Genomic DNA, 12,811 nt, shown 5'->3' with positions numbered 1-12,811 from the left:
ACAACTCAGAACATTGGGTAATTGTTGTTTTAAAGAAAAATTTGATTGACAACTATTAAGTCTTAGATTGTTAGGTTAATTGTTTCTTGTTTTCACTTTTTAAAAGTTTTATTTTAATGGCATGTTTAAACATCTTAATTAGGAAAGAGACAAATCTGGACATCTGTTGTAAGGCGACAATTGCAATTTACAATTTCCTATTTAACTCTGAATCTTTTTTTTAAATTGACAAAAGTTGCAGGAATGAGTGTTGCGAATATTCTGTTCTTGTTAATTTATATGATAATAGACTGGATGAAAATCGTTTTGGATAAAATTAATTAAAATGAATTACATTTTATAGTCTCATTTAAGGTTTATTTAGGATTGAATTTTTGTAAAACAATCAAAATTCCTGTTTGATTTCAAGCACAAGCGTCGCGTGATGATTGGAGACGGGGTGTACGAGAGTCGCCTGAAGGCAGCACGGGCTTGTGCGTGCACAGTGCTGACGAGTCGCTTGCCTGTAGAAACGGCTGGTGGTTTCTGTCAGCAAACTCGCTGGATTTATCGCAACATTACCGCGAATAAAAGTTCCCAGTTGACTCGAAAGTGACGTAAAACGCTGTGGTGTGAATGCTTGTTCCCGTTCCTCTGACAGCCGGGGCATGTCATCCAGCGAGGGTCATTCTCCCGGGCCGTGCAGCGTTTCATTAAGTGCCCGGTGTGGTAGCGGCGTTGGCTTCTTCTTGTTAGCCATCTTTTGAGCGCAAACGTCGGTTTTGACTTTTTGCAACGGGGGCACTTTTAGAGGCCGTGGGGCATTCTGGTAGAGGATTTAAGTCTGGGCTCCCAATGGCGCACATTCATTATAAATTCTCCTCTAAACTCAGCTACGACACAGTGGTTTTTGACGGCCCGCACATCACGCTGACTGATCTGAAGAGACGAATTATGGGTCGGGAAAAGCTAAGAGCCGGAGACTGTGACCTGCAGATCACCAACGCGCAGACCAAAGAAGGTAAAGGAAGATTTTAGTGTTTTAATTTTTTTATTTTATTTTATTGGGAAGCTTTTATTTTTCACGCACAAGTTCTTAATTTAAACCACGTGCTTCCGGTTTTTGACAGCTCTTTGGGGGGTTTTCTTGTTGTGTAATAACCCCAAAAATGTAGAATAATCCAATATAGTGTTCTTTAGGAAAAGTTTTTACAGTTTGAAAAAATATTTTAAAATTAGTGCAACCTTAACTTTATAATTATATTCTATACTTTGGGTGTCTAAATTATCAAAATGTTGTCTCTTTAAAACTAAAAACTGTATAAAAGTATCTAATATTCAAAACCAAAAAATAAATCTGATTTATAAATTATGCTGTAAAGAAATTATTTGTATTCTTTAAAAGTATGTTAGAGAATGAAGTATAGCTATTTGTTTAGCATTAGCTAGCAGGGACAAGAAGAAATCCTTTATTTTTACATTTAAAAAAAGGAAAAAAATGTTGTATTTGTATTTATTTTAATAAAGGGACAATGCATACAAAAACAGTGTGAAGTGCTCTAAATAAAGAAACACTGTAAATAGCATTATAGCTTTAGTGTATTTTCATCCTCTGTCCCCTGCTGACTGTGGTCAGCCACCAAGAGACCATAAATAAAAAATAAAAAAAGTACATTATTAACATGAAGTACATTAAATAAACTGACATAAAATTAACATAACAGACTGAGTGTAAAAAGGTTCAAAAAATACCTAGTTCCCCACAGTATATACCCTAAACATTGCTGAAATCTCAGCACATTTTAGCATATGTTTGCAATTAATTATTTTAAAAGATGGATTCGACTATTTGAATTTAACTTCAAAAGTTTCTGTGGAATAGCGAGAATAGAGAGAAATGAAAGTGGTTTGTTTAAATTCGCTCACAGCCTTCATCTCTCTGTTTCAGAGTATACTGAGGATGAGGAGTTGATTTCCAAAGGATCTTCCGTCATTGTCAGAAGAATTCCCATCAATGGAGTCAAATCCAGCTCCAGCAGCAAGACTCAGAACACGTAAGTGGGTCTTTTGGGGGTTTCAATGAGTTGGTTCCTAGCCAGTTACTAATGTGGAAATCCCTACATTAGCTTACTCCACCCTGAAGTGTAAACGGAAATGTGGCACCAAAAAGCCTACAGTTGTGTGACACTGCATTCTGACACCTCCACCAAAAGCAAATTATGAGCAAAAAATACAGTGAGGCAACAAAGTATTTAGTCAGCCACCAATTGTGCAAGTTCTCCTACTTAAAAAGATCAGGGAGGCCTGTAATTTTCATCATAAGTAAACTCAGCTATGAGGGACAAAATGAGAAAAAAAATCCACAAAAGCACTGATGTATACTGATGTCTGATGTATTTATTTGTCAATTATGGTAAAACCACACAAAAAAGTTTTTGGTCAATAAAAAAGTTCAACTTAGTACTTTGTTAAATATTGGCATTTACAGCAGTCAAACATATACTCTAGGATTTCACAAGCTGTAGCTGGTATTTTGGCTCATTAGTCCATGTAGATCTTCTCTGGAAGAAATGTTGAAGCGGTTCAATGCTACTCCAGGCTTTTTCCTTTACAGCTCTATTCTGATATACGAAAGATGAAAGACTTGGCGTTATATAACTCCAACCACAATGATTTATTTCTCTTCCATCATCAATTTTCAAACAGTTAGCACTAACGTGAATGAAAAGTGAGGCCAGACGGGGGGGAAACGAATGACCTGGTGAATGACCTGCAAAGAGCTGGGACCAAAGTAACAAAGGCTACCATCAATAACGCACTACGCCGCCAGGGACTCAAATTCTGCAGTTTAATGTTTAGTGAAAGCGGAAGCCCAAAAGGTGCTTTTAAGCGCATTTAATAGACCTTTCATTGACCTTTGCAGAGGGCAGTGTGAACGTAATTTAAGGATTAGCAAATACAGTGTTCTGGGTGGTGTGACGTTAACCGCATCAGCGCATTGATGACCTCATCACCACACTTTTTTAATTTTTTTGAGTTCTGCATATGGTGCGTTATTGGAACTATAATAAACACATTAAACACATTCCTCTTTGCTGATTATTTACTTTTTCTGCTAGTCCTGTGTTCAGACTTCAAGGGTTTCTGGGGGAAGCCTATGGTGGCCGACAGGGCTCACACTACATACAAAAGGAAAAAAACGCAACGGCATTACCCGAAGCACAACGAAATTACCCGCAACAAGACAACATTGCCGCAGCAATAGCATTAGCCTCAGCACAACGGAAATGAGGACCTTTTTTTTCCCTACCGGCAGAAAAAAAATAATTCAGTTGCAAACTATTCGGTGTGATGGAGTTTTAGGGCCACCAAAAAAAAAGTAAAATCACGAGAATTTAAACCGTAAATTTACGAGAAAAAAACTCGTATTTTTACGAGATTAAAGTGGAGGGGATGATACAGAGAGCAGCAAGTGAACGCTGCGCAGCAGCAGAGCAGACCCACTAAACTTAGAACAGGTGAGCTGAATGTTTATTGATAATGTGTTTGGACGCTTATTTGTTTGATTTATGATTTATTAATATTTTATTTATTGATGGGTGGTTTGCAGGATCTCTGCTGCCCGATGAAGCCGTCGCTGACGGCGTCGGTATTGTTGTGGAGTGGGGGTGTGTGTTGGGGACCGCGCGTGTGTGTGAGAGGGGGAAGAAGCGCGTGCAACGAGAGAGGGGGGTGAGAGCACGGAGCTGAAGAGTGTGCGTTTATATTGTGTGTTGGAGGACGGAGAACCGTAATAAAAAGCTGTCCCCCCAAGAAGAACTGTTTTGGAGTCTTTATTAACCCACTCTGGAGGCTAAGGGTCCGAACGGGAAAGTGAACCCCAAACGAGGATCCGTCTTCTGGAGAGGATCTCCCCTGCCTTTCCGTCCACGGTCGGAATGAAAAAAAGAGAAGTCATCGCGCAGGAAAGGTCCAGCAGTATCCCTGCAGCTGTCCACTTCAATCCTTTCTTCCTCCAAAGACCAGGGGCCTCATTTATAAACGTTGCGTACGCACAAAAGAAGGCGTACGCCACTCTACGCAATAATTGATATTTATAAAAAGCAAACTTGACGGGAAAATGTGCGGTCCTTCACGCAAGCTCTGACCCAGGCGTACGAACAAAAACGGGTGAAATGGGAAATGGGGACACCGTCGGCAGATGAAAGAAACATGTGAAAGTGAAAATGACAATACTGCCACTCATAAACAACATGAAGACTTCACAAAGCAAGTCTTACAATTAACAACCTACGCAAAAACCCGTTTGATCGATCAGCAGTGAAACAAACAAAAAAAAATCAAACGAAAATTACAACAGAAATTCAAATGAACACATATTTGCAACAAGAAAAGTGAAACATGTTCTGCAATATTGGCATGTTATGCAATTCATCCTCCTAAATAATATACTTAACAGCACAAAATAATGTACAAAACTGATATTCTCGTCAATGTGTCCATCTGGCGGAGCAGGTATAGGTGCAATTAGATAGACAGATAGATAGATGTATTAATTGTCCACTGGGGAAAGTTGTTTTCACAGTAAAACATTTCTTCATAAGCTACGGAAATATGGTATTCATGCACATGCCTTTAGTTTGTTTTATTTTTGATAAAACAATGTATGGCGTATGTCTCAACCATTCAGAAAGCAACAAGAAATTACATTTGCGCTGAACAATTTCCCATTTCCACGTCGATTATTACCGACATCTGTAGCTTGTATGATGCAATTAAATGGATGGAAATAAAATGCCCCATCATAATGCGTAATGACGCACAATGGCTGATCTTGCGCTCTTAGAAGATGTTGCAAATGGAAGAATTCGGAGTGAACGCATCTTTAGACAGCAAGAAAACTTGCTGGCAAACGAGGACGAGTGGCTTATGAGCTGGTTCCGACTTCCTCGAGCCGTCCTGTTGGACCTCTGTGGGCTTTTGGGCCCGGCGTTACAGAGGAGCACTCGGAGGAACCACGCCTTGCCCGTGTCACCCGGTGCATCTGGCTCGTCGGTGTCCACCTCCGCCTCAGTCACCACTCCACTTAATAGGGATTCCCCAATAATTGCCGCCAGTCTCTCATCAAGAGGGGTCAGCTCCGGTGTCCCCTTTCCCCCACCCGTGGCAGACACACTCTGGCGATCAAGCGCTAGACGTCTTTTTGCCTCGACTTTGATGTCCGACCATTTCTTTTTTATTTCGGCCACGGCCCGAGGTTGTGAGGCTACAGCATTTACGGCGTCTGCCACCGTTTGCAACTCAAGTGCCATTTTGGCATTAGTAATGCCCACACTGTGCCCTCCAAACAACATTTTTCTCCTCTTTTCCACCTCGTCAACAATAACTTCTACTTCACATTGAGTGAAGTTATGCTTTTTTGATTTCCTCTCTGTGTTTGCCATGATTTCCCAATCAACGAATATTAACTAGTGGGCGTTTCACGGACTATTTATGGGCAACTATGGGCGTGTCATGAAGGCGCAAAAGCTGCGCTACATTTAGAATTGATTGTGATTTATTAAGGGAAAAGTCCGTAGGATGTGCGTGCGCACGGTTTTATAAATCCGAATATTTCTGTGCGTACGCACGTCCTATGTTTCATCCGTACGCCACTTCTGACGCAAATCCTACGCAAAGTTTTATAAATGAAGCCCCAGATCTCTACGTCTGTTTGACGCTTCCGTCTCAAGAGGAGCACTTTTTGGCATTTTCAACATTCTAATGCTAATATAACAGACTATTTTTATTCATCTTTATTGTTTCGTTTCATCTGGAGGAGGGTGCGTATGTAACACTGTTTACTTCTGCATTGATGTACGTATGACAGGTTCATGACGTAAGGTGACAAATGAACTTCAGGTTATGTGAATGAAAAGGAAAATAAAGGCTGCAGCGGTTCTCTACACCCAAACGTGTCTCTGAGCTCCTTATTTCATATATGAAATTCCGCTTTACCGACACCGAACCCCGGAAAGCCGGCTCCACTGACAATAATCTGATGTTGAGTCGCCAAAAGGTTCAGAATCTCTGTTTTTTAAACCTATCCTGAAATAAAGCTTTACTAAAAGCCCCACGTATTTCATCTTCTAGCTTGGCTCCGATAAATGGAAATCTTTGGTGTTTCCTCGTTAATCTATGACTTTTTTCTCGTAAATTTACGAGATTTTAAATCGCCAATTTATGAGATAAAACAGTGTAAATTTACGAGATTTTTTCTAATCTCGTAAATTAAAAGTCGTAATTAAAAAAAAGACAGAGCGTTAGATGCAGATGTCACTATGTGGAGAGCTGGGTAAATTTATATTTTTAGACAAACGTATATTTGTAAGAAATTATGTTATCTAGTAAGAAAACACCCTAATCTTGTCCAAATATCACATAGCTCTCAGGAGCGCTGAATAGTTTGAAACTGAATTTTTTTTTTTTTCACCAGTAGGAAAAAAATAAAGTCCTCATTTCCGTTGTGCTGCGGCTAATGCTATTGCTGCGGCTATGTCGTGGTGTTGCGGGTAATCTTATTGTGCCTTGGGTAATTTTGTTGTGCTTCGGGTAATGCCGTTGTGCTTCAGGTAATGCTGTTGCGTTTTTTCTTTTGTATGTAGTGAGCCCTGTCGGCCACCGTAGGTTTCAACCAAGGTGCAACCATGTTCAGAAGTGCTACACAACAAGGGTTAAAAAAAGCAAAAAACCCACGAAAAGGCTTTGATTTTGAAAAGTATTTAATTTACAATTAGTTTTATTGTTCTTTTTAAATATTTTTGTATATTTTTGTGCAGACAGACATATGCTTCCTTCTTTAAACAGATCTTTAAAGCTATGCATAGTTATCACAAGTCTATGCCACTGTGACATTATTCACATATGAACCTGATAAACAGATCAGCAATGATTCAGCTGTTATTAGTGAGGAAACGGGAAACTGAGACTTAAAAGTGAAAGTCAGATATGAGCAACCACTTTTCACCTGGTTTTATGCTGACTTTTTATGCCAGCTGCCCCCCTTTGCATAGGGGTTAATAGTTTGACCAGAAATGATTTAAATAACTCATACATTTAATTTTATATCTCAATTAAAGACATTTTCTCCAAAAACAGGAGAAAAATATTTTTACCTTTTTCCAAATTAAATCTGTTAAAAAAAAAACATTAATGCTTTACTGTTTTTAACAAAGACCTGCCTCTGTGCTTGTCTAATGACCTTTTGGTTTTTGTCTTTCAGTGAACGATCACATGGGTACATCTTTGGGGCCAGCAGATCCGTACGTATTCAATCAAAACCATGCAACCCCCAACAAATAGACTTTTTTTTTATTTGCTCTAAAAAATCTTCATATTAGTGCTAAAGTTTTGTTTTGAGAATGTTTTGCCAGAAAACCCAAATGCCCTTAAATACAAGCATTTTGCTCATTTGCATCGTACTTATTACCAAAACCAGAATGCTGTATTTTAATGACATATATTTAGATTAAGTAAAGTGAAAAAATGTACATTTACAGAAATAATCCATTTATTTCTGTGAGCTCTGTTGCTGCAGTATGTGCCTTCACCACAAATAGCGTATAGAAGGTCTTTTAATTTATGATGTTCAAAGTAAAAATTCAAAATAAAAATGTGACAATAATAGTTTTTACAGAAAGCAAAGACCTGCAATTCAAAAGAAAATATACAGCAATGTTTTGAATATTTATTTTGTAAATGTTAAGTTTCTAAAAGTTGGGTACAAATGTATTCTTTGCTAAATTTTTAAGTTGAAACCAATTCTATCTGCACCAAAACTCTTAACATTGGAAATAACTTAGATATTTCATACATATATGATTTATATCCTACAAGGGATGTCCCAATCCAATCATCGAAAAACGAGCCCAATGTTGCAGTTTCAGACTTGATCAGAATCGCATGTTACAACCTGATCAGGGATTGAATATTTATTTTATTCATATTATGATCAGCGTTATGTATTTACAAGATTATTAATAAAGATAAATACATTACTAGAAGTCTGCTTATCATGAACGGATCACAGCATTTTAACTGCCGTAAAGCGTTGCAGAATATGACACTAGTTTGAGCAGGAAGCGTACAAAATAAATTGGGAAAAGTAAGAAAAATATTCACAGATTCGGACTTCCAGACTCTATCTCTTTTAATAAACATTTAAGCTGACAGCAAGGGTATTTTGGGTTTTGCCTTAAAGCTAACATAGACCTACAAAGACATTTCAGAAGAAAAAAGTTATTTTTAATGAGAACGGCTCTCTTAATGCTGCCGACAGTGGGACGGCTGCCAAGGTACCGTCCACAAAGCGTAAGGTCCGGGAAAAAGTGATAAAATAAATAAATAAAGGAAATCCATAATCTTTCCATAACAACCACAACTAATAAAAAGCTACAAAGAAATGAGCTACCTTTAATCATGAATCCCTACATCCCATAATCCTTTATTGTTCTTACAGTTTTTTTAAATGTAACCGCTACTAGAATAGAATGATCTGCTTTCAGTTTGGTCATGGTGGCAGTTTCATTCAGTATCTAAGGGAGAGGGGAGCTGCCTGGGCGGGTCATACATTGTCATGCAGGCATGCTATTCACAGCTGATAAGCCCAACTCTGTTGTTTTAAGATACTGACTCCCCTAACAGCCATTGGTGAGCAAGTGTTTCCTGCCCAAGCTGCATGAATAACAAACTAATTCTTTCAATTTAGTCATAACTTTCCTTTTTAGACTTTATAATTTTCTTCTTAAAATAATCCTTGTTCTACAGATGAGTCATAAATATTCAAATTCTCAACTGAACAAGTTGTAAAAGTATTTCTTTGCACTAGTTTTTAAAAATGTGAATGTTTGTTTAAAAAAATCTATTTTTTATCCTATGTGTAAAGAGTCTGCACTGCCAGTACCGCACCTAGGCCAACACATACAGTCTGTACTATGTACAGACTGTACTATTTAATTTAACTTGCATATTGTTATTATTTACATTCTGGCTGTAGTTTGGGTCACGTTCAACCTGCTGGTCCACGTGCACAGCGGCTAATCCACGTAGCATCAGCCAAAATCATATTTGCAAAGCGGGCCAAAGTTCTGCGGAACCTCACAGCAATGGATTCTAGTTCAGCGACCTGATGGATCAGAGTGATGTGTCCAACACTGAAAAAAAGCCAACGCCGTGATGATGACCGTTATTAGTTTACTTCCGCGTGTGAGAAAGACACTGTCCAGACTCTCGCCAATACACACCCCTACTCAGTATACCAACTAGAAACTGCAGAGGATGTGAACAGGTAGAGAGGAAAAGCAGATAGAGAGGAGGGAGGGGCTTAGACTCACCGCTTGTGATTACAGACCTGCAACAAACTAACAAACAGCTAGTTCCTAATAAAAAATAGTTGTCATCCATAAAATTAATATACTTTATTGGGTTTACTGGATTTTAGGAAAAGTTAAAGAAACAAGATAGAAACGAGTCTGCTTTATTTTAGTCTAAATTTGAGTCTGAAAACCAGAGCCAGCCAGCCTTCAAAAAGAAAGCACTAAGTCATGTGTGTCAAACTAGCCAGCAAGACATGAGTTGAATGAGAAGTAAATAACAAGTGAAAACTTTAAAAACGAGTAAAATGATGCCATTCACTGGAAACACCGGGTTTTCCAAAGGGTGTTGCGGCTCTCTGTGTTTTCTTTCTGTGGGAAACTGATCCAAGTGGCTCTTTAAGTTGTAAAGGTTGCAGACCCCTGCGCTACGGGATAAGAAGGCCTCCTGAACATAGTGATATTTTTCTTTTTTTTTTATTTAGACAATAATTATTTTATTTTTCCTTCTTGGGTTTATACGGGACAGTGACTTGACTTGACTTCTGGCTGAGGAAACTTCACCTTTAGCATCAGTTTTTAGATTGTTTATGGAAAAAGGAGAAATATTGTCATAGTTTGAGAATTGTAAGATTACTCCCAACTTGTGGACCAGTGGTTTAAGGAAATAAAAAAAAAAAGAAATTAAAGATATTAAAGCATACATATTTGTTTAGCTTTAGTTAGTAGGGACCAGAATTTGTTATTTAACAAAGTGTTTTTATGAGATTTAAGCTATATGATGTATAAGTTGGCATATGTTAATATGTCAAATTAATGCAGTTTAAAAATGCTTTATGAACTTATCTCAACATGTTTTGCAACAGATTAAAAAGTTATTCATCGCAAAGTTTAGAACATTGTTCTTTTTAATAGAAGCTGAAGATAAAATCATTGAGCTTTTTGTATAACACAATTTTAAATAAGGCTTCACAGAGATACCAAAATATGAATTGTCATTTTCAATAAAAAGAAACTTAATACAAGGAAAGCAAAATGGTAGTGAAGATGATTGTACAGAAACAGGTGTAGTTGCAAAAATAATCGTTGGTTGTAAATTTCAACTATCAAAATTACATTAAATCATCTGGTTTATTACAATCACTTCTCTCTAAGAACTTTTGTTTTTGAAAAGTAAGGATGTTTTACTATTGTATAATGTGTAAGAGATTTTTTTTTCTTGTAGCAAATGGAGGACCAGAGTTCTACTAAATCATTTTTTGCCAAGGTATGCTTTGGTTTTAACCATTTTTATGGTATGGATTCCATTGTGTACTTATATGAACTTTGGCTGACATTTATAACAAATGTATGTATATATGTTTAGATGCAGATGGCTAATCTAGTGGATGCAGATGTGCCAGAAGAGGATAAGATTAAGGTTATGATGAATCAGTCCAACTACAGCACCATGAAGTAAGTTAAGCTGCAATGGATCTTTGTTTGCCTTTTACTTTTTGGAATTCCTGGTGACTTTTTTCTGGTTTGACCTCATTCTTAATTTATGTTTTACTTAAAGTGGTATTTATCAGTCATTCTTCAAGTTTTGAAGAAGATTTTTGGCATTGGCAGCTTTTTTATTGATTTTCTACACCTGTATAAGTCTACACTACCAAGCACACATTTTATCCCAACATCTTGCATCTACAAAAGAAATAATACATACAAAAGAAGTAAAACTATAAAAATCTCCTCAACTACAAAAGTGAATATAAAACACTTGTCTTCTTAGAATTAAATTTTAAAGAAAATTTTATAGACGTCTAAACAACAGTGTACCTCCATCCCTGTTTGTCTCTAGCTTGAACACAAAGCTTGGTACCGTCCTTCCAGAGAACTACACTTGTTTCCGCTGTGGAAATGCTGGACACCATATTCGAAATTGTCCAACCAGTGGGGTAAGCACAAATTATGTCAAATGTAGCAACCAATCCACACCTGAAACGCAACATACTTGTATTAAAAAAACCTCACTTTAGCCTTTGTTAAATTTGGAAATACAGGATTTACAGTCGGAGCCAAAAATATTTGTACATAGACACATTTTTTCCAATTTAGTTTCTGTACATTACCACAGTGAATTTTAAATAAAACAACTCAGATACCATTGAAGTGCAGACTTTCAGCTTTTATTCCATGGGTTGAACAAAAAGATTGCTGAAAAATGTGAAAAACTTAAGCATTTTTTAAACACAATCCCTTTCATTTCATGGGCTCATGAGTAATTGGACAAATGAAGTAACTGAAAACAAAATGGTCATTACTAATATTTGGTTGAAAACCCTTTGTTGGCAATGACAGCCTGAAGTCTTGAACTCATGGACATCACCAGATGCTGGATTTTCTTCTTCTGAATGCTCTGCCAGGCCTTTACTGCAGCGGCTTTTAGTTGCTGTTTGTTTGTGGGCCTTTCTGTCTGAAGTTTAGTCTTCAACAAGTGAAATGGAATACTCAATTGGGTTAAGATCAGGTGACTGACTTGGCCATTCAAGAATATTCCACTTCTTTGCTTTAATAAACTTCTGAGTTTCTTTGGCTGTATGTTTTGGGTCGTTCTCCATCTGTATTATGAAACGCCGCCCAATCAGTTTGGCTGCATTCACCTGGATCTGTGCATACAGTATGTCTCTGAACACCTCAGAATTCATTCGGCTGCTTCTGTCCTGTGTCACGTCATCAATAAACACTAGTGTCCCAGTGCCATTAGCAGCCATGCACGCCCAGGCCATCACACTGCCTCCACAGTGTTTTACTGATGATGTAGTGTGATTTGGATCATGAGCTTCTCCACGCCTTCTCCATACTTTTCTCTTGCCATCATTCTGGTAGAGGTTGATTTTGGTTTCATCTGTCCAAAGAATGTTTTTCCAGAACTGTGCTGGCTTTTTGAGATGCTTTTTAGCAAAGTCCAATCTAGCCATCCTGTTCTTGAGGCTTATGAGTGGCTTGCATCTTGCAGTGTACCCTCTGTATCTACTTTCATGCAGTCTTCTTTGTTTTTTTCTCAAATTTATTTTTTATTGAAAAAGTACAGGATAAATTTTACATTGTGACTGATTACAATGTTCTTGCTTTCTCAGTTTGTTTGTTGTTGTTTTTTAACAGAAAAGTAAAAAACGAAAAAAAAAAGTAAATAAAAACGGAACATGTGAGGAAGCAGGGATATTCAAAACATAGATGAAATGACATGATATCAGTGAAGTTTCAGATGAAGTCTGATCTTACAGGTTTAACATATTCTGTCTATATAGACCAAGTAGCGTAAAAAACATCCAGTCGTATTTGTAATGAGTGTGAGATTCTTTCCATGAAATAAATTCGTTGTACAACATCAATCCAGTCCTCTGTCATTGGTTGTTCAGGTTTAAGCCATTTTCTGGTTATTGATTTCTTACTGGCTGCCAGCAAAATGTAGAGCAGTTTCTTATTTCTGTTGTCTAGGC

General features: G+C 37.5%; 1 protein-coding gene across 4 annotated transcripts in view; it reads left to right on the top strand.

The window, feature by feature from the left end:
* The first annotated feature begins 258 nt into the window (after positions 1-258).
* LOC101161731 (uncharacterized) overlaps positions 259-12,811 on the top strand; it is a 40,887-nt gene continuing 28,334 nt past the window's right edge. For 2 of the 4 annotated variants that reach the window (XM_023957703.2, XM_023957705.2), the window contains exons 1-6: positions 293-1,000; positions 1,928-2,033; positions 7,241-7,280; positions 10,555-10,596; positions 10,696-10,784; positions 11,170-11,266. In XM_023957703.2, coding sequence (XP_023813471.1) covers positions 835-1,000; positions 1,928-2,033; positions 7,241-7,280; positions 10,555-10,596; positions 10,696-10,784; positions 11,170-11,266 — 540 coding nt within the window. In that variant the 5' untranslated portion in view covers positions 293-834. Of the gene's footprint in view, positions 1,001-1,927; positions 2,034-7,240; positions 7,281-10,554; positions 10,597-10,695; positions 10,785-11,169; positions 11,267-12,811 lie in introns of all 4 variants that reach the window. The other 2 variants (XM_023957704.2, XM_078951431.1) reach the window with 2 other exon arrangements.

This window comes from Oryzias latipes, chromosome 8 (assembly GCF_053564925.1).
Source record: "Oryzias latipes strain Hd-rR chromosome 8, Olatipes_Hd-rR_3.1".
NCBI classification, from domain to species: Eukaryota; Metazoa; Chordata; class Actinopteri; order Beloniformes; family Adrianichthyidae; genus Oryzias; species Oryzias latipes.
The sequence above is the reverse complement of the archived record's forward strand: the minus strand, read 5'-3'. Positions and strand labels throughout refer to the sequence as shown.